This window comes from Opisthocomus hoazin, chromosome 2 (assembly GCF_030867145.1).
Source record: "Opisthocomus hoazin isolate bOpiHoa1 chromosome 2, bOpiHoa1.hap1, whole genome shotgun sequence".
NCBI lineage: Eukaryota > Metazoa > Chordata > Aves > Opisthocomiformes > Opisthocomidae > Opisthocomus > Opisthocomus hoazin.
The window spans coordinates 5,549,058-5,572,104 of NC_134415.1; the positions used below are offsets into that span (position 1 = coordinate 5,549,058).

Genomic DNA, 23,047 nt, shown 5'->3' on the forward strand with positions numbered 1-23,047 from the left:
AGTTGCCTCAAAGTCACTTCCTTTTAATTAAAATTTTTCCATGCTAGATAATATTGCAAATATTTCTAAAGAACAGATCCTTAAAATGAAATTACTGCCACCTGCTGATCGTCTGAAGAAATCCTGAACATTGCTACTCGGTTAAAGACTTGGTTAACAGTTACCTTGCAAACACGGTACCACTCCCACCGGGAAAGGTGTAAGGATGCTGTTTGCGGAATACGTGACCCACTCTGCTGCACGGGATGATTTCTAGGCTCCCACCACACTGCCAAACTCTGAAGGAGATCTCTGAAATGCAAACATGAATGAAACATCAACATTACAAAATGCTGTAATTTTGTAGTAAACTATTAACAGCGAGGGCTTTCAGTGATTATTGCCGAGAAGATGAATAAGATAATTTTCTGAGAAATTCTAGGATAACCAAAGGACAAAATCAAGGAATGATAAAACAATCAGTAGAGCTGCTAAGTTATCATAGCAGATAACCAAGCACTCCCAAACACTGGCAGCGGAAGGAGTCACATCAAGTCAATCTTGATCTGAAGAGAGACTTTGATTTGAAGATGCAGCTTCTGTAAACGGAAGGTTACGGACAGTACATTTCCAAGCCAATCTACTGAGCTGACCCTGCTAGTGAGGACAAGAAGGTCTAGAAATATTTATACACCTTTCTCAACTTAGACCTCTGACAGCAGAAATCACCTAGTGCTGACAGAGAACTCTTCCTCACTCATTCCAAATAAGTGCAGTAAAGAAGGCTGCTTCCAGCAGCAAGCACCGCTTCAGTTTCGATGATCCTCCCGCTTTAGTTCAGCACCTGCTGCCAGTTACTGAGTGCTACCCTTAGTTTCAAGCCTCTCCAGAACCATTCAGCATCTTTCCACGGATTTAGAAACCAAAAATACTAAGCAGGTCTAATTTCAAGTCAGCATCTACCTTTTACGACCTCTACTGTGACATTCCTTCCTCCAGAAGCCTTCCTCCTACATACACAAAATCAGTCATAACAACAGCACTGCTTCAAAAATTAAATTTGAAGAAGAAAACCCAAAGGTTAGAGAGCATGTCTTCTTGATGGTCTGTCCAGAAGAAAAAGAAAGGACATAAAAAAAGAAAAAAAAAAAGAGGTGCTGTGATTTCAGCTATTGACAGTGAAAGTTAATTGTAGTTAACGGCCTTTCTTCTGAATGGTGTCTGCTGTTACAAGGATCATTTCCTACTTGTTTTACTTCAGGGATAAGTTCTGCTGCATTGGGGCCAATTAGGCATGGTCATGAACTTGACAGTCGCCACAGTCCAGTCTACAGACAGATCACTCTCCAGAAATTTTAATGTCAGTCTTGTCTTTGCTAGTAACTGAAAAAGTATTTTAGCTGTAGAATTAATTTAGAAATACCTTGTGTCAACTTTTTCCATTATTCATAGCTTCCTCTACTGTGCACATTAATTTGATTAATTCTCCCTCCATAAATTCCCAGAAATGTAAACCTACATGTATAGTTTCAGGCACCTTAGATTCTGAAAAATCTCAGAAAAAAAAACCAGAAGTGAAAATGATGAAAAATAGCTGTATGGGAAAGGCAGCAAAGGACTAGTAAATAGAGAAAAGCAAATTAATTATTTGTACCAACATGGCTGCTAAAGCCTGTATGAATTTTTGAAGAAAAAGGACTGTATGGTAACTAAAACTTAACCCCCCCCACAAAAAAAAAAAAAACAAACAAACTCCCTTAAGACATCTTTTTTGCCGTACTCCAACAGTGGGAGAAGAAATTTTACTATTATAATGGTATCAGTGGACACAGTTTTTCATTAAAAAGGCATAAACAGCATGTCAAACAGTCTTCAGTTGCATGAGATTATGTTACACCTCTCAAAAATAGATTCGCTCTTTTCATTGTAGCGTGCCACCGATACAGAAGACAGGGAATGTCTCAACTTGCTCCCTGATTTTAGCAAAATTATTAAGAAAAGCCTAGGTTTTCAAATTTGACCCAAACCTTCTAATGGTCCATCCAGTTCTCCAGCGCACTCTGATCCTCCTACGCTTATCAAAAGCATTGCAAAGATTTGAGAACTGGACTTAAATTCAGACAAGACTGACCAAGCCTTGATCCATGTTTCGTACAACAGGTGTGTGTTATCAGCCACATTTAGCAAAAGCATGAAAATTATCTTAATGCTAAGAGCCATCTCTTGGCTAATTTCAGCAAAATACTGCAGGCCCATCCAGAAATTTGTAAAGTTGAGACTGCACCAACACGTGAACAAAATACCATATAACAACTGCTCTGTACATGCTTGCAGGAAAAAAGCTAAGTTCTATAAAGCATAAATATAATGTACAGAATTATTTTGCAAGTCCATCTTGCAGGTTATTTGTATGTAACATCAAGCTGCTGATCTAGAGTTCTGCTTGAGAGTAAGGATGTCTGATGAGTGGGCACACTGAATTTTCAGCTGCACATCACAGATTTCTGGTATCTGGTGCATGTGTCATTTACGGCCAATTAAATCATACACCATGTGATTTTTACTTGTCTTCAGTTAATCTGGGAGCTATGAACAAATCATTAGCTGTCTGCTGTACTGACTGACTTCACCTTTTCAGGAAGCAGAGGAAAGACACCCCAAAGTCTCCATCTCCCTCTTCCCATGGAGACAGGGGAGCAGAATTCAGCAGGAGCAGCATAAACAGCTTTTGGCGTGCAGCCTTCTCACCTGGTGTGAGGAGCTGTTGCTTGTGCCCTTTACTGCTGTCAAGGCCTCAATTATCCAACCATGAAAAGCAGCTGCTAAATTTTCAGAAGAAACTCAAGTCACTCGAGTATGTGCTTACAGCTAATCAGATATGTGAGAGCTCTAGCAGCAAAAGAGGTTTTCAGAGTGAAGATGAGTATTGCCATAGTAAGTTTATCCAGCAACTTTCTAGGACATTTAAAAAATGAAAAACAATTACGATATTCATATTAATACTATTTAACTATATACGGCCAAAATAGTGAGAAAACAGAAACACAGAAAGTAATTATTCAAAATACTTAAGAGGTTTATCTGAGCATTGCGGCGGGAAGTCAGCGACTGGAGCCTTTAAGCTCCTTACAGGAGCCTTAAAGATTTGGTTGCCATGTCTCCACACTCCGTGTGCTGTACACAGCCGACGTCTCCTTGCGGGCCAAGCATATGCTCCATGCACGTGCATATTTCAGTAACTCTAAATACTCATGGGTTTTGACAAGTTCAAGGTATTTTAGGATTTTGCAGCTAGCACGTGCCGTAGAGAAGTTTTTATCCTCAGAACTGGTCCTAAAACACACAATTTCGAATGCCTTGAGATGCATCTCTACCCTAAAAAATGAAATTAATGACAGACTGGAAGTCTTGAGAAGTTGCAGTTCTGCTCCTGCAAAGTCTTTTTTGTTTTAATACAAGTACACTGGTCTGGGCTGGAGAAAAACTTTGCACAATACAGCAGTGCGAAGAGCCCAAAAAACTGCTAAAGCCAGATCTAACCACTAAGTCAAGGAAGAAATGGCTAAAGCGGGCGTTTTCTCAGCCCCTCCTCCCTCTTCCCTAAATCCCACTCAAACATCCAAAAATAAGGAATTATGGCAAAAAATGCCTTCTCAACCGTAATTATCTTGTAGTGCTAAAACAGGGGTACAAAGTTAAAACACTCACTAAGCTTAGAGGCCAGGCATTATTGTATTAATAATAAGAGACAGATTATTCCTCAGTCAGCTAAGTTTGAATTGATTTCTTAAGGTGTATGTAAGAACATTAATCTCAAACTGCTGTGTTTTACTTCTCATGATTAAATTTCAGCAACATCTTAAGACATGTCTTAAATTGTCAGCCTTTAAACATTATTGTACTGTAATCCATAACTTTGGATGAGCATGTGACTTTCAAACAAGACAGCATTTTTGAAAGCAATTTCCTGTCTACATCCTGTAATTTTTTATTTTATCAATCAACTTTCATTACAAAAAAATTTCACCTCTTAATGAACACTTTCATTCCCTCATATATAGCATATAATTCCTACCTTGTTTTAATTCTTTCACTGAAATAAACCTTTTGGATTTTGCCAATGATGTATGTGAAGCTTTAACTCTGGTTTTGACCCTCTTTGCACAAAACCAGTAAGATCATGACCCCATGACATTAAAGGCAAAGACGAAACTTGCTTTCTTTCAATACTGATCTGAAGGTAAATAATATACTTACCTAAGTTTTCTCCACCCCAAACATCCATCATCATGTCATACTTCCCCAGTTCTTCAAAATAGGATTTGTCCATCACAAATAACCCACCAGCTATCATGGGTGTCCTAAACAGACAAGAAATATTAAATTGAATACTTACAGAACCACGAACTGGGAGGTAACTATTATTTGCACCTTGAGGTTAATGCCTCCTTGAAAAAGTCTGCAATGTTTTCACATGTGCCACTAATTTTGCATCCATCACTTCACATGTTATCTGCACACGTTTCCATGGCACATATAATGCCGTGACCACCTTAGGAGGCAGCTTCCAAATCTCCATTTCGCTCACAAGTTCCTTATGTGGAGGGTGGCAGTTTGCAGCAGCAACAGAACATCAAAACTGATGCTGTATTTTTAGCCCTCAAAACATACCAACTTTAAACAAAGTGACATCTACTTTTTGTTAAGTATAAATAATCTACCAGCATGCTTTGAAGTATTTTGTTAAATACAATTTATTTCTGAGAGTCTCGTAATGCTACATAAATATGAATGAGGTTTCAAGACTAATGGAAGTTATAGTAAAGATCCCCTTTCAGACTCGGAGAAGATGATTTCCAAGTTTGTTTAGCTGCAAACTACAATCACTTAGAGAGAGAAGTGGTGGTACAGACATACTTTATGGGAGCAACTGGATTTCCTTGCCGTGCTCTTCTTTGCTCTGGTGTCATGTAATCCCACTTGAACACCAGGTTCCAATCAAAGCCTTCAAGAAGAAAATATTAGAGAGGAAGATGTTAAGATGAGTGTGGTCATCATTCAACTCGTAACATAATGTTGACTGAAAACACTGGGAACTGTAATTTAAATTAAAAATGTAAACACATAAAAATCTCTGGGTAGGAAAAAATGAGTAGGAGTCCAGATGAAAGGTACAGAAGTTGACAGGACAACTAAAAAAGTAATCTCAAATACAAAATAACTTTGATTTCTCTTGTTGCCATCTATTACACCAAGTAAGAAACCCTGTCAACAAGTGACAAAGCAAAAGCCTTATATAGGAATCCAATGTCTCATACTCTTATGCCAAGCAGACCATCATAGGAAGATCTTCCAGCCACTACAATCCTCCCAACAGCCTGTACTGTACAAATGCCATTTAACTCTTGCCAAATGATCACATATCTACGTTGACACAAGGTTTATGCAGTACTCTTGGTACTCTTCTACCAGCAGGAGCTCTCTGTCCTGAAGGTCACAACAGGTCACATAGCTCTCACTTCTCTCATTAACATTCCTCTCACTTCCTCCTTTCCCACTGCATGCTTCCAAGTGCATAATTTTTGTAAACCTTAGGCAAGTGCTAAAGAGCCAAAAAAGCTTACTCCCCTTAGGTATGTACACGTGTGTGCACACAGAGCAACAGTTAGTCTGGTCCTTTCGTGGGTTAAGCACAGAAGCACATAAAGATCACTGGAATAGACAAAACCAATAGGTCACCTACAGCAGCTTTCTACCTAACAACAGCTAGAATAACCTCCTTTAGGCAACGATACACAGCTGGTATAAGACCAATTTACTATAGGAACACTTTCATAATAGATTTGAGCGGGGTTATGCCCATAAGCATGAATATCTATTAAAAAACTACACAAGGTCCATAGCCCTCTCCCAGTACACCTAGCAAATCAGCCTGATGCAGACTGCCTGCTGCCAGACACATTTAGATCCTATGAGGTCATGTAATGAATGACTTCCAGATTTCTGGTGCACAGATGTCAATAGTTTTCTTTCTCTAGCATAAAGATAAAGCAATTACTCTGTGGGGAAGTGGGGAAAAAGCTACGGTAAACCGACAATTACGGTCCTACAAACTGTCTGCCTGCATCCATAAACATGCATAGTAATGACTGATACAGAAAGTTGAAAAGGAAACAGGTTTTAACCCACAAGATATTAATCACGCACACAATACACAGAAATTATCCTGAACAGTCTTTACAGCATGCACGCCAGCTCTTTTCCTCCACGTTCGAGTATTTCATGAAATGTTGCACTGTAAAAATGAAAGAGTGCCTAACTACTCCAAAACTCCAAGTAGCAGAACAGTAAAATGGCTACAATCTATAGTACTGCAAAGCCTCCAGCATGAAAAGTAAAATGAGCTCCAATATTTCCAAGCAGTTAAAAAGCTGCATTTCATCATACATACCCACCAAAATTACTTGCATCTGGGAGAACTTAAAAAAAACCCTACTGTTCTCCAGCAGAAGCGGCAGTGACAGAGCTACCCATACTCCAGTGAACACAAGGGGTCTCTTTTGGAACACAGCACTTTGTTACAAACTCATAACAAGTGTAGAAATTGTCTACCCACAAAAAAAATGGGTTTTCGTCTCCATTTTCACTGACTCTGGGAAAAATCTGCACTCAATAAGATAACATCAGTAACTCTGCAAAAGGACTATTTTTAAACACCAGTGCATACCCAGTATGAAATTCTATCCAGTGTAAACTGCTTCACAAGCATACTCTAAATTATTAGATCTCAGTTGGCTATGGTTTATTCCAGTAATTAATGTATTTCTCAGGCAGCATAAACATCTTAGCAAATCCCCTCTCGAAGAAAAAAAATGTAACATGAAGTGTGGGGATTTAGTATTGGCCAGACTTTGGGATTATTTCAGCCCTGTCTGCTTTAACAAGTTTGTAGCATTTGCTAGGTTGCTCGTCTTGGGTGATTAAACCCTTTCAAAACAGAGCAGGCACAAATGCTGCCCCAGCTGTCTCGGCTCTCCATGCTTCAGCCGCACAGATACCGTCTCTAAGATTGAAAGCACAGTTTGGTTTCCATGTTTAGACTTGGCCCCAGTGACAGTGTCCCGTGATGGCAAATGCTGCAGTGCCTCTAACATAGTAATCTGCCCTCTGGGAACTAAGAAGAAATATATTATTCACGTTTCAACAGACCCCCAAATAGCTTTGAACGCTGGTATGTGCAAAATTTCTATTGTTAACATTAAAAAAAGGCAGCTTCTCGCTCCTCAGTGTGGCAGTATGGAGCCTCCATGCACTTTAAATTAGCTATTTCTACTGTGTGTGGGGGGAGAAAACCAGCACTGAAAAAAACAAATTTGAGAAACGGAGTTCCAAAGATGAAGCATGAAAAGCAGTAACAAGTGAAATGATCTCTCAATCTTCTCCCACCTCGCTTGGGAAGGATTAAAGAGCATGAACCCCGCAGGAACCAATCCAAGGTTTCAATGAAAGAATTCCTCCTCCTGCTGCAGACGACAATAAAAGCCACATAATGGTATAGAGATTTCCATACTCGAGGTATAACGAATAGATTGGGTGAAAGCCTTCAGGTTTTAATACAGCTGGCACACAGATAATAGCACAGAACTATACATTAGCATACTGTGAATATATGCACTGTAGGTGGTAGTTCAAAACGTTAATTAAGGGGATATAGAACCTCTCACATTCAGATCACTGACAAATTTGAAGCATGTACACCATCAGGCAAATATTGCTTTTATTTTAGTCTATGGACCAACACTTGGTGGCCAGTTACAGACCAGTAACTGAAAGAACAGACTTGAAATGGGTTTTTCCTTCCTCACTCAAGAAAGTCCATTCAGCAAAAGCTGAAACACTGTGGGAACAGCACTGCACAATTTCTGTATTGTGGCTCACCTTATATCTTTATGCAGACAGTTAGTTTCCAGGGCTGTGGGAACAATCATTTCAAAAAAGAAAAAAAAGGGGGCAGAGGGCCAGAGAACAGCCATTATAAATGCTAGATTCTTGCTAACAGTGAAAAAAGTTTCAAAAACTTCCAATGAGTAAGGATTTTAGTGTGTGGTTGCCTTCTCCCTCTTTGGAAAAGGAGAGGGGAGGATTTAATTTCTTTTTATTGAGGGCTTCACAAGTCTTTTTACCATTTGCTGGCAACAGTTTACACTAGCTAGACATAGTGAAACTGTAATACTTCTAAACTCTGTTTACCAGGGAATTTTGTATCAGTAAAGGTATTAACACAAAAATTTTCATTGTCACATGTTACTCTCTTCACAATTACAGATCATAACTAACAAAAACATTATTTTTTTAAACACATTACAAAGCTTTCTGCTTATTCAGAAGAGTTGAATTTCTCAAGCAAACCAGCATCTTGAAAAAAACTCATAGGCACTGCATTGCTCATGGGCTTCTAAGCTAGCAAGCAATTAAAGCCTGTCTTATCTAAAAAGAATCATAAGCTCTGGCCGTAAGCTGCTTCTAATACATTTACACAATCCTACAGACGTTGGAGCAAGTCTTGCATATTGGTAAAAGGCAGCATAAACTTGTAAGAATGAGGATAATAAAGATGAACTGTTTTCAAGCAGAGGACAATAAGGCCAATTAAAATCCAAGCCTAGAAACAAGTGACCTACAGAACTTCAAACTAGATATATGAAAGGGGAGAACAGTATGTTAACTGCCCATTCCACAACCGCAGTGATTATGAGCTTTGATTCTTGATGCCTTTTTTTTTTTTTTCTTTTTCAAATCTATATTCCAGTACAGGTACATACCGCCTTTTAAATCAGCTGACGCCCCCACGTACTGGAAGTTGTCCATATTAATTACATCAATAATAGGAGACACAACTCTGGTCTTGTCCTAAAATAAATATTAGAAAGTAATATTGAAATAATGAAATCAATATATCAAGGTTCAGGCAGGACGAGATGTTGAACAGTTCAGCAGGGTTTCAGCAGCACATCTCCCCCAGCTCTCCCCCTGCTCCACCTCACGGCTCTGAAGGGCCAGCGCTGCGAACAGCTCTGCTCAGCACCGCTCCAGAAAGCGGAAACCACACTACAGAGCCGGGAATCCTCTTGCTATTTCTAGGCTACTTCTACTCCAGTGAGCCCTCTCTTCCGCCTTGCTCTTGCAGAAGGCAGCAGACCTGGAGTTCTACAGGCAGTGGAGCAAACAGCACCTCCATTCTTACTTTTAAAACCAGCTCAAAGAAAAGCAGCATCCAGGCAATTCACGTTTTCCACAGCAAGTCTCTAGCCACGCAGTGTACTACAGCGATTATTTCAACCTTTGAGGAACACTTGGGCCTTTGTGCAATCAGAAAAGCCTTGGGTTAATTCCAACCCACTTCACACTAGAAGAATTACACTTCACAGTCAGGTACTTAGATAGGAATGAGAACCTAAAAACCCCTCAAACTAGTGAACGCTACTGATGTCCAGTAGTCAGGATTCCAGTGGTACAGCTACTACATTCCTCTGCCCAACTATGGCCTTGGATACTACTCTGAGAAATGTTCATTGCCCTAGCTGATGTTTTTGCCAAAAGAGTTTCAGCAAAACAAAAAACCTTTCCAAGAACTCCAAACGCATCATCCAGCAGGATCACAAGACATCGGTACTATAAAAAAAGACTCATCTAATATTAGAAATGCAGTATCATGGTTAAGCCAGTTTGTCTCCACGACACTGGGGGTGGAAGGGGGAGTTAGATTTACACACTGAAGCATAAGTTCTACGCTGGTTTGATGAAACACTTTGCTTGAGTTCAAAATAAACGTTTGAGCTCCACAATTTAACATCATTCGGAGAGCACAGACAACTTCAGAACAGTGTATCACCACAACTGCGAATATAAAAACGTGTTTTGAACAAACAGGAGATATTTTGGGAACTCTTATAGAGAAAAGGTTCTCATGGCTAAAACACCATACCAACCTAAACATCTACATTTTAAGAACTTTTTTCCTAAGTCTGTCTTCAAACAACAGTACAGACATTCGAAACAGCGGTTCACCAACAGCCCCCCCTTGTTAATCAGTATTTTACAGAACAGAACGGAACGAAACTAGTATAAGAATAGCTTGAGATCATAACAAGAGACTTCAAAGCAACTCTTTTGGCCAAACGCTTTGCTTGGTCCAATAAGGACATTAAATATCCGTTTTCATTTATTGACTATTAACGATTCAATCCGCACTGATTTTAATATGCCCTAATTACATAGCTGGCATTTACTAGGTCATTCTGCCCAAGAGAGCAACAGGCCACTAACTTCTCCAGCAGCCAAAAGGAGAATCCGAGCGAAGCTATGAGAATCCAAGCTGCAGACTAAGCTAAGAGCTGAAGACTCATTACTGGTTTCTACGTTTCTTTTAAGAGTCACTGCAGCTATACCACCCAGGCCAAATATCTGCTTTCATGAGGGATGTAATACAACATCTAATCAGGTCTGCTCCTAGGTATTAATTAGCTTGGTCTAAAGCAAACCAGAAATACAGACAAAAAAGACCAACCCGCCCTATTCCCCCCCATCGATCACAACTTCAGCTCCTGTTTTGGTTAGCTGTAGCCCCAAGTCCACGTTTGCAATGGCAAGCACTTGGCTTTGCTAACAACTGTGCTGTATTTGGGAGGCGATTGTGATTTACTGCACCTTAACTGCAAAACCCTAACTGTGTTGGTGTGTCCTCCCACACCACTAACGCACTTCAGGCGCACCCATGACCTTATGTTAGGCATTCTATACACAGTGATAGAATTAGAAAACTCCTTTATTCAGAGACTGACGAGACAGAAAATCTCCAGCCTATCCAGTTATTCACACTACACCCATCAGCATGAAATACAAAAATGAGACCACCCTTCCTTTCTTTCTCCTACTTTTCTTTGCTGAAGCTGAGACAGCTTATACAACTCTCTCCAAAAACATTATCTGACAAAAATTTGCATTTTGTCAAATGGTTCTACTTGGCACAGTTGAACCTGGTGGTAAAAGTTGCCCAGGCTAGCAGGTATCACGTTAGGCAGAGCTTCAGTTCAGCTTCAGACTTACCTCCAGCATGCTGAGGAGGCAGGTAGCACACCACCTCTATGCATTTCGAATTTCCTCAGGCTTTTACCACTGCTCTGAGTAGTTCTATCAATATCAGTGTGACACCACACTAACACCACTTGCTACACCTAACATATTATTTAAACAACTCACAGCTTTTTCTCCAACAGACAAATACCCAGGTTGCGAGCGTTCAGTTCCGATGCACAACGCCCACTTTGTTGGCTTGGAAACGTGCTGTTCCTTCCACAATTTGAAATTACAGATTTGCTCAGCAGCAAAGCAGACAAAAGACTTGCACGTTCTTAAGGTGATGCTTTGCCGGGCACTACAAACTTGTTAATGCAGAGACTGCTAAAAAGAGGTTGTGGGCCTCCAAAGTACAGGGAGTTCATTCACTTAAAATACTCAAAAGCAGCTGCTTCCTTTAAATTATCCTAAAGCAAGATACCTATTTATCCGTAGTGTGATGGAGAGAGTCCAGTGGAGGGCTACGAGGATGATGAGGGGAGTGGAGCATCTCTCCTGCGAGGAGAGGCTGAGGGAGCTGGGCTTGTTTAGCCTGGAGAAGGCTGCAAGGGGACCTTCTAAATGCTTAGAAATAACTTCAGAGTGGGTGTCAAAAGGACGGGGCCAGACTCTTTCCAGTGGTGCCCAGCGACAGGACAAGGGGCAACGGGCACAAACTGAAGCAGAGGAAGTTCCAGCTGAACAGGAGGAAGAACTTCTTCACCCTGAGGGTGACGGAGCCCTGGACCAGGCTGCCCAGGGAGGCTGTGGAGTCTCCTTCCCTGGAGATATTCAAGACCCGCCTGGACGCGGTCCTGTGCAGCCTGCTCTGGGTGACCCTGCTTCGGCAGGGGGTTGGACTGGGTGACCCACAGAGGGCCCTTCCAACCCCTGCCATGTTGGGATTCTGTGACAGCAGAAATCTGGTGTGCATTTTCGAAACAAAAACACAAGCAAAAAAGAACTCCTCTTTTTGTAATCTCCTGTTCCATTTTGAAGGGTTGACACCATGACTTCTAATGGAACACACAACTGGAAAACCATGTGCTACTTGGCAAGTGTAATGGAAAGAAATTGCCCGTGAATAGTGCAAGTGTCTAGTGCCTGGAAATTTGTAACTGACTATTTCATTTTAATATTTCATAAAGAGGTTATGTATGCTCTAGAGTCTTAGACTATTATGTATTATTCTCATAAACCATCAGAAATTATCCTCAAGGTTCTGTATACATTGCTTCCCCCTCTAAAAAAATCTCAAGATACTTCAGAGATTTAGCTTCACAACGCTCTTAAGAGAAAATATAAATATTTTCCTTTCAGCATTGTGCCAGTTAAAAATTGACTTGTTCAAGGTCACAAAATCTGAGACAGATATGAAAAAGGAATATAGGACTTACAGTTATGCTATGAAAACAGATTAGTTCAGTTCTGCACCAGAATCTTCCAATTATTATTTTCCTCACATAGCTGATGTATTGTAAGAATAGACCATCACAGTGATTAGAAATTAGAAAAGGAAATAGCCCAGTATACACATGTTCATGAAATCGCTAGTAGTTACCAATGTTTTCAAGGCTGTGTACACCTATTACTATGTTGATATTTTGGGGGAAGCAAAGGGTTAAACTCCACTGGCTCCTCGTTTAATCACCCCTAGCACACACACAAAAAATCCAGAAGACGCAGAGCATAGCTGTGAGAAATCAGGCACAAAACCATTCTGCAGGAGGGAGCAAAGAGGGAGAAGATACGCCAGCTCCAGGTTATACAGGTATCTGCACACATTCTGAACTCTAAAGCCTTCACCTTACATGTATATTGCTTCTGCTTTAAGCCTTTGTTCAAGCTGCCGAAGCAAAATCCCTGGCAGTGTCAGACCCCTCTAGGAACGCTAAGCAAGCCTGGTCAATAGACAAAGATACTCTAACCAGGAAACCACCTCAAAGAAGAAAACTGTGGGATGGGTCACCCTTCAGCTGAAAAGGAGAGCTTCGTGCCTCAGGCGCTCCTAACACAAGCCAGATGTCCAAGACACAGCTTTCTTAAGTGGTTACAGCACATCAGACAGAGTATTTTTATACTGTAACACACACAGCTACAAGTCCAACAGAATTAAATGCCAAGTGGGCAACTCTGGAGCAAAAGGAAAAAAGAAAACCCCCACACCTCCCACCACATACAGAACAGATGAAGCAGCACTTCAGAAAATACTGTATTAATGTATAGTAGGCCTGGACCTTAAAAAATTACCTTTGAGGCCAAAGCAGATAGGAGTTCACATCTATTCAGCTTCTCATCACTGAGACTATCAAGAAAATGCTGCCAATTAACATCAATTAACATACCATCTGCACTGTGAGCAAAATCAATTTGTTTAAAATAACAAAGAACTATCGTGCACTCTATGTAAACACTCTCCATGCCTTCATTATTTGAACAAGCAGAAAGCTTAGAAGCTAATTTATCAAGTCCCGTAACTTGCTGGTTGGGAATCTTCCCAGATGAAAGTAAACTGGAATGCCATATCAATAATTTATTTAACAGTACATCAAGCTCTTAAGCATGGAAAACTGTATTTATACAGCTGAAAACTATTCAAGGGCAAACATGATTAGTGTGTATCACGGTGACAATTGTGATGAGCAAGTTTTAAAGGACCTAATAATTCACGTGCTGCTAAAAAGCAGCTGCTGCACAAAGCAAAACCTGCACCAGTTTCTCCCACCAAAGTATGCCCCGTGTAACGCTGGGTCTTCACAAAATTGACAGCAATTTATTAAGAGGTTTTACGGTCTGTTACGATGCAAAGGTACCACTTTTCCATATCCTATATCTGTTTCAGAAAGCTAAGTGAGTATGCCCCGAAAAAAAGGCATAGAGAAGAAAAAGGGTAAATGGCAAAATAGCTGTCTTGCTAAAAGCAGGGGTTTTTTCTCAAAACTACCATTTCTCTTCTGATTTCTTGAACAGGTAGAGGCTTTAAACCATTTACACAAAAAGGCTTGAAAACACTTCCCACATCCTACAATCCATTAGTACTTTAGCTGAAAGCATTCTTCACTTCCTTTTGAGATATATTTAATGCCTTCAAGTTTATTTTCCTAGTTAATAATTATAGAGAAATTCCCCCAACCCTTCTGAGGCTGCGACACTTTACATGGGCACAAAAATAGCAGGAACAGCTACGTTATGCATGCTCAAGGGCTCTGTAGGCTGTAGGTACTTTAATAGTGTCCAGGTTTGAGTAGATTAAAGTTATTTCTACTCCAGAATAGGATTTTAACTGCTGATGTGTTTTAGGCAACTTACAGTATTTCTGGAATACACAGTAAACCATCACAGAACCAGACGGAGTAAGGAAAATCGGTTGTCGGTTGATAGCTTCTCCACTGGCATATTGACTATACAGGTTTCACTTGTTTTTTATCCCCCATTCCCTTTTGGGGAGGAAATGCAGAGGGAAGCATAGGGAGAATAAGCAGAGAACTGGGCACTAACAAGACAGGGTAGCTTAGCAAAACCTTTTTGCCTAGGAGCCTTTTGAAAGAAAGCCTTTCCAGGAAGGGGAGTTTACCAGAAAGGGAATGGAATTAAGAAGGAAGAAAAACCCTTTTGTCTTGAGTGTTCCCCAGAGCTTTTTGGGATCACACTTGATTCACCTTCTGCTTCAAATGAATTCCTCCAGAGCAAGTTAGCAAGTATAACCAACCCCTGGAGAAAACAGCATCCTTTCACTCCCAACCCTCCCTATTGCTTTTCCAGGACACAGACTAAACATCATTTTCATAGAAGCTGAGAGCCAACAGTCCCTGCTAATTTCCATGAGAATTTTGGTTTCACGGCTCAACCTCTCTCCTATTATCACACCAACTCTTAATGAGGCATAAATGCACAGGTAAACTGAATTACATTGAGGTGATTTTGGTTGAGGAGAACTATACTTTGCCCTGAAGATTTTCAGCACTTTCTGAGGAGGTCCCTAACGAACCAAAGCAGCATGTATTTAAATTGCCTGTAAAGATAATAATAAATATTCAAGTTTTATGTTCCTACATTCACAGACTAAATGAACAAAAAGGGGTTTTAATCACAGAACACTCCGACCATCTTCACCATCTCACTTCCGACAAAAAGCTTCCTTCGAAAAATGCATTAAATTAATGTAGTATAAACCAGATGGCTTTAAAATTTAAAAGCTACTCCTTCAGGAAATTACTTTAAAAGAACTCTTTACTAACCTCAGCTACCCTTTCCAGAAGCGGTTCCAGCCAGTGTTCGTTGCACTCACAGTGACTATCCAGGAAGGTCAGCACTTTCGCCTGGGCTGCATCCGCCCCTCTGACACGCGAGCGCATCAAGCCTGAGAAGCAAAGATTAAAAGTTATAAGCAGTTGCTGAGGAAAGCAATCAACAGTAGTGAGAAACTATTGCATTCCAAGTAAGTCATGACTTAAATCACTCTAACTCAGACAAGTTCCATTATCAAAATGAGATGCTAGTTAACAACTTGGTGAAATCACTTCATCCCAAATGGCGTGCAAGCCTCCAACCTGCTCTACAGGTTTCAATCTGATTAAAGTAGAAGAATTAAAGTACCTTTTTCTGAAACGTGAGACACAAATACAGCTGGGTCTGCATTACCGTAAAGGGCATTTATACTGATAAACATTATTCAAGATCGGTCCTGAAAACAAACACCTTTCCTACAGTTCTACGACAGGACTGAGGAAAGCACCATCATTAAACTTTTCCTCCCCACCTTTTTGCCACCCCCTCATCTTAGTTCCCAGTCTGTCCATTCTTCTATTAACTTCTTCCAAAAATAACCATGGACCATTAATTCATGTCTGAGAGCCTTCCTCCCACCCCTTTCAACTGCCTTTCCCCTGTGTTTCTTGTAATTCTCTTGTTTCGTGGTTTGCTGGGTGGTTTTTGTGGGTTGGTTTGGTTTTTTTAAATCTTACCTTGAAAAGATTTCTTTAGGAGAAAACTTCTGATAAAGTAAAGGTTCTTCTCTACAGCTCAATTACACCGATCCCCTCACTGATTTACCCTCTTCCTTTCCTTCCTTCCCTTTTAATATTTAGGCGTTGGATGAGCTCTACATATACACACATACGCCAGAACATCCCGCCGTGCATTTCAACACCGAAAAATAACAAGCTTCCTCTCATTCCTTTGCAAATTTCTTCCCCACTCTTCTCCATTACTATTCAAAATTCATTGATGTCATTGTCTCTCAAGACCAGTGTCAAGTAATTATTTTTTTGCCTTTTCCCTTCTACCTCGTTTCCCACCAAATCTGTTCTGTTCCCCCTCCCCGCAACTCAAACTTTGCAGAAGAGTCAACCTCCTTTCTTCCCATCTCCTTTACAAAATAAACCTGCAAAACATGACTCTGCCAAACAGAATACACGAAAATTTGTTCACTCTGTCCTACATTCACCAACAGCCCCACCGAGATCCTTTTACCATCTTCTACCGCAAATGTGAGCACTTCCCTGCTGAAGACACGCGCTGTGCTGATGCTCTCTGACAGTACTTTCTACACCTCATCCGTGGCACACGGGCAGCTAACTACACCTCGCTGTTCTCATCTGTCTCCCTAATTCCAACCTTCGAACCTGTTCTGGTCAGTTTTCCCACATCAGACCATTCCTCAAGCGCTCTATGTTCAGTTTACTTTTGCAATTCCTCCTTCCAGAGCTTATTATTTATAACTTACATTCTCATGGAGCCTACTGCCTTGCTCTGCTTCCATAGAAAACACAGAGCAGCATTTTTAATTTCAGATTTAGGGGCAAAAAAATGAAGGCGACTGCATGGGCCACCAAGTCCTCTACAACCACATTCAGTCTTGCAACAGCAAGAGTCAAGAAGATTCCACTGGACATTCCTTCTGTAGACTACCACACCCTTCAAAACACATCTGTCCCCATGAACTCTGGTCCTACAGATGAGCCTAAGAGCTACTACCACTTCTTTCTGAAAGCAAGGCAGTCAGCATCATCCCCTCCACAGACACCATCTCTTTATTTTAATTTTTGTTTTAAAACACATTGCTTTCCTCTGTTGTTCATACTACCGTGTTACTCTCAGCATTCTGTGTACTGGTTGATTTTACTGATTCTCTTAAATTTTAATCTGTGTATGTCTGAGATATCAGTATCAGCCTACACTTCAAAAGCAAAGTATCAAACTCAAGCACAGCAAGCCAGCAATCAAATGAAATTTTACAGTATTTTAGTTTAAAAAATTATCACCTGGGTGCACATATGGATACCTAGGCAAAACTTTACGAACAGTGCAGTAGATCCCATGGGTAATAATTTAACCTTAATCTCAGAAAAACAATGATTAAACTAGTTCTGTGCCTTCAATCTGCAAATAGTTGTTCTTTTCTGACATAGTAAAAGACTTGTCAAATCATATTTCATTTTCAGATATAAAATTCATACATTTAAGTACAAATCTGTATATGCAGTGCAAAGTTAGTATTTGTAATCACTAAAAAATAAAAATTAGGAAAGTGTTACTTCAGCCTGGTTTTTCCATTACTTTCATCTCCATCTTTCAGTGCTGTACTGATCAGATAAACGACATTAACTTACTCGGAACCCTGCAACCATGGCAAGTCCGAAAAGGGCTGCTTTCTCAATAAGCCTTTGTTCAACAGTATATTCCAAACAAAATGTTTAAACATTAAGAACCCATCAGTTCGTACTAACTTCAATTATGGGATAACACAGGTTTTGGGCATGTCCTTTCCAGTTCCTGACAAGCTAATGATTGTAGCTGCTCCCCAGGCCAGGGTGGCAGCCTGGAAAACACGGTGCTTATAAAAATAAACAAGCACATATCTGCTAATTCAGTCAGCTATTTCAACTGTCAGCTCTCAGTTATTACTTCAAACAGCTGTAGAATAACAGTTGCCTATGTCTAATACTTTAAGCTCCACAGCCAGGCAACCGCTGACTGAAGGGCTCAGTGATATGAGACCACAATTTACAAAGCAGCAAAGACAACAAAAAAAATGTAAGACAAGTTAGTTACATGGCCCACTGGCTTCAGCAAAACTGGCTGCTCAAACCCTCTGCAGTGTGCCAAAACAAACCGTTTGCCAGGCTGCCCATCAACTGGATCCTTAAAATGCTGTCTAGTAAGAAAGCCAGCATAAAAAAAAAAAAGGGCTCTTTTTAAGCTAGACCTTTTCAAACATTCATACAGTCTACAGTGAGACCTTCTGTACAACGGGAACAGCTTACGTACAGATTCAGTACAGTAAGAGCATGGAGAGGTTGTAGGTGAAAGGCAATTTCCCAAGTCAGCTTTCACCATCAAAGTCAGCAATGAGCAACTGGGCACAGAACAATATGGAATTCATCAGAATTACTGGTTTTACTCGCACAAACGAAATTGTCTTTATTTTTTCCACTAGTAAGTTGATTTATAAAGTGAAACTCCCCCCTCTAATACAGAATGTATAGCAGAATGTTCCTTTAAAGGACTTGATGAAGATGAACAGATGAGGCAGCACAGCGGAATTTGTATCTTCCTTTCCCCAGATGAAGCCTACCTTCTCGGCGATCATTTCGAAGAACCCGCACTTTTTCAATTTTTCCCAAGAGAGCACCATCCTCAGCTTTAAAAAATAAAATAATAAAAAACAAAAAATCAAGGCATGAGAACCATTTTGATATCCAACACTGTATACCATAAGAGAGGCTGTCTTCAAAGAGAAACAAAAGCTTTGTTGTGGAAAATGTTTATGGTCGTAAATAGTTAAATATAAGATATATGCTTAAAAAAATACCTACTCATCTCACCAGAAATTAAAAGTTACCAGGCTAAGAAATTACTACCTTCATTATATTATTTAAAGCTAATTTAATCTTACACTCTTGAAATATTTTTATTGAATGATATTCTCTTTGCTTACTTTAGACAGTTTCTACATTGCATAAGAAAAAAATAACTTCTATAGGATTAAATAAACTGTTTTCTTTGCACATAAGAAAGCTCATTTTTTAACCAAGATTAAGGCTTAAACCTACCCTAGGCTAGTTATCAACTCGCAATGCAAGTGCAGACATTAGCTTCCTTTATGAAACGTTACTCAGAGGTCCATTTCTACTGTTCACTTTTGTATCGGGATACCCTAGTACTTACACGACCTTGACTTGTTTTAGGTTCAGAAGGAATTTTTCCGAGATCAATGGAGACCAGCATTCATTTAAAGCAGTGCTACAAAAGCATTTTGTGCAAGCACCACAGGTTTTATTTTTACATCATGTAACATACTATGGAAAGGCTGTTTTCAGCAATACACTCTGCTCCTTCGGCTAACAGAAAGTAATAAAATACACCTGAAGTATTCATCAGAACTCTTTACATTTCCACAACGACAGATATGAAAGAATTAAGACCTGGGTTTGGATGAGTCTCTGCAAACTCCTGTGCATGTGACCTATTCTCAACCGAGTCACCTACTAGCATCTACAGGAAGTCTTACTAGAGTAAAAAAAATAAAGTTAGGACCCTGTAAAAGTACTTACGATCGTTACTGTAGTCATCCACCAGTATGATTTCCTTAATAAGATGCGATGGGCTTTTTTTCAAGACACTGAAACAGACCAAAAAAAAAAAAGGCATTCAATACTAAGTCTAAATTTTCCACACTAATGTTATAAAAGCAGTTACTTTGTTAAGCCACAGTAGAACCTCGCCCAGGATGCTATCCTCAATAAAAGCTACTGGTTTCTTCCCATGAAAAGTGTCTGTGAAGAGGCACGTGTAGAATTGTCCCTTCCCCAAATCCCAGCCTCCAAAAATCAGTGCATTAGATAAATTGTAGCACCAAGTTTGGCAGATATCTTTACGCCAAATAGCCCTTGAGAGTCCCCCTTGCCTGACTTTTTCTTGAAACTAGTTATACAGCCAGCCTCAAAGCTCATGTGGTTACTGGTTCCATACTTTGGTGCATTTGTAGAAAAGGGGGGCGATTTTGCTTAACATCGCTATTTCAAAATGTAAGAACTGGAGGCATCAATGAAATTAAGACCCATCCTTCCCTCTGCAAATGGTTCACAAAAGCATGATGGATTGTTACTTCCCTTCCTTATCATACACCATTATCTGACACAAATCCACGGCCTTTAGGGAAAATTCAAGGTCTCTTAGGTATACCTGACGACAGTTCGCAGCAACGCGGACCTCGCCTCGTTATGAAAGGTGATCACCACGCTAGTGGCTGGCAAATCTATCCGCCATTGTTTCCGCTGGCACCTGAAAGACATAACACCCTGTCATTTGGACACCACATTTACACCCCAGGGTTAGCAAACAGCTTTCATCACGAAACAGCTACCTACTAAACTCATGTACGCACTACATCTACCTAGGAAGAAGGAAATATCTTGTTTTCAGGCGAGATTATAATCAGCTCCTCTTTTGCCACTTCTGGTAGTTGTCTAACCAGTCAGTGTCAGATATAGGTAGGTTCCGAAAAGTCACCAGACCATCATCACTGCAGTGTGTCATAAATACCTTTTATGCAACTGAGCATGAAACCAGAGTGCTCATTTTACTTTAAGAGCATTTCATACATCTAAGCAAATGAGCGTATTTTCAATGCAAATGCATGGGTTCACAGGCTACCATGTGTCTCCTCTTTAGAATGGCACGTGTCCACTTCTCTCTTCATTTTTAAAGCTACTGTAGCATTCCTGGTCTTGCTCAGATACAAATTCTCATTAGAACAGAAAATTGTTTTTCAGGATTCTAACATTCAGAATTTGAAAAACAAAGCTAGCTGTGACAATGTGGAGCCAACTAAACACAGAACCACATCCTTCCAAACCATAAAGATAATGAAATATTCCATCTATGTCGACTCATTTTTCATCACCTTTAGTAGCCTGAAATAATCAGCAAAAAGAAGCAAATCCCAAAATATTTCCTGCAGGAGTACATAAAATTAAGGTGTTTAAATCCACCGACAATAAATCTAAAAGAAAGGCTACTCTCGTTGTATTAGAAACTAACAGTACTAGAAAACACTCTATGTTGAGTTTATGCTGAACACATTACGGTCTGACAGGTCACAATACCGATACCCATGCACACAGTAACGCACAGAAATGATGTATTTCTTCACATATCCTTCATTTAGTATTAGTGGTAGAGCTTTAACAGGCCTAGTTATCTTCAGAGGGGACAACCCAGCTAGCACACACTTGTAGCAAATTCAGCAAGTAATTCTGTACCCTGTGTAGTATTACTCAAACTAGCTTTTAAGGGAAGAGAGGTAAGTTACGTTGCTACCTAAACTTCTAAACCTAGGCCTCTGCCTATATAAAAGGCCTCTGCACCTGATCAAACATCCATGACGTGCATCAGAAATCAATCTCCAACTTCGTGGAATCCGAGAGTGAGCAGCGATGCGCTTCTTGCCCTTGCCCACCCCACAAAATCCCAAGGACCTGCAGCATTTTCGATGTAACACACCCAGAGCATCACATGTGTTAGTGCTCGCTGTGAAACCAAACATTATGGTGCTGTGGTGACCTCAATTTCTCTGAAAAACAATGCCCATTCCAACCCCACGACTGCTGTGCCAGATTAGCAAGACCTTGTCGAGCTTTGTTTCTCAAACGGTGAGCATACAAGATGGCTTCGGCACTAGGCCCAGCGTTGAAGCAATAAATCAAACCTGTATGTGTTCCTTGAAAGTAAAAAAATTAAGACTACCTCTACTGTGAGCTCCTGACAATCCATCTAGACAGCTACGAGACATACAGCTATCATACACCAAAGCCTGTGGTGCCACAAGAGATCCTCTTTTTTTCTGCTAACTTTCCAATTGCCCACAGAGGACGAGCCTACTGTGCAGGCAGTTATCACATGAAGCACTTGCATTAGAACAATTTTAGTAAGTCACGTTAAACTTCTGTGGATCTCTCTGCAGAAGAGTACTTGAGCCAGAGCACATCTCAGGGTAGAATTACTCAAGGCAATGAAGCTTCCCAATTTTAAGAAAACTCAAGAGCACTACTGCATATTTCTGCGGGAGAAATTGGGATTTTTAGAATTCCAAATAAAACTGGAGGAATGTTTCACTGAGTATTTCTGCTCTCAGCTCTTCAAAAATCCCTGCTTTAACTGAGTCAGTAGCTGTCCTCCTTCTATTCTGCCGTGTCAACAGGGCCACAGCTGAAACTCAAACCAAAGAAACAATGTCATCACTCCTGGCACAGATTAGACTTTCTTTCCTCAAGCTACAGCACTTACACATGCAGAATGAGGAAATTCATTTGGATAAAACAGAACTTGACCCGAAAACTTCAATCTAGACCTCCACTGCTTAGTATAGGTCAATAAAATCAGTTAAAACATGAGAAGTACATTCTTTCCCCCAGAAATTTGAGTCACTAGTTCACGCCATTAACAAATTTTCTGAAACCTCCATGGTTTGCTGAAACCATATTTTGACAGAAATATCCACTTCAACCAGTGCAAGGAGAACGTTCACTTCAACAGATACCAAAAAGACAGAAAAGTTTGTTTCTTCTCTACTTAAGAACAAAGCTCGAGTGTGAGATCAGGAGCTTCTAATAGCTGCCAAATGAGAGAGAAAACACGGTTTGGTCCAGCTAAAGCATTTCCCAGCAATTCTCAGGAATCATGCCAACACATCAGGCAAGAGATGTGATCAGAAACCACTGGTCCAAAGTAGGCGTGGTAGACATCGGTCCACAAAAAACCCAGAGTATTTCTCCTTTCACCCCACTTGGGCGACTGTTTGACACTGACAGGAGGACAGCGCTGGAAGCTTCCCATTACGACCGTGATGCTCGCTTTCTGGATCTCCACGGTCTACCAGGAGAGGGACAGCCCTCGGTTACAGGCTGTCAGCAGACTGCAGCAGAAGGAAACCCTGAGGTTTCTCCAAGCT

The 23,047-nt window shown here is 40.4% G+C and overlaps 1 protein-coding gene across 1 annotated transcript in view; it reads right to left on the reverse strand.

Annotated features, from left to right (window-relative positions):
* GALNT2 (polypeptide N-acetylgalactosaminyltransferase 2) overlaps positions 1-23,047 on the reverse strand; it is a 105,408-nt gene that overhangs the window by 14,070 nt on the left and 68,291 nt on the right. The window contains exons 4-11 of the mRNA XM_075412092.1: positions 20,281-20,379; positions 19,650-19,717; positions 18,671-18,736; positions 15,333-15,454; positions 8,802-8,889; positions 4,897-4,984; positions 4,237-4,340; positions 165-291 (exon numbers count right to left, since the gene is read on the reverse strand). Of these exons, the coding sequence (XP_075268207.1) occupies positions 165-291; positions 4,237-4,340; positions 4,897-4,984; positions 8,802-8,889; positions 15,333-15,454; positions 18,671-18,736; positions 19,650-19,717; positions 20,281-20,379 (762 nt within the window). The remainder of the gene's footprint in view (positions 1-164; positions 292-4,236; positions 4,341-4,896; positions 4,985-8,801; positions 8,890-15,332; positions 15,455-18,670; positions 18,737-19,649; positions 19,718-20,280; positions 20,380-23,047) is intronic.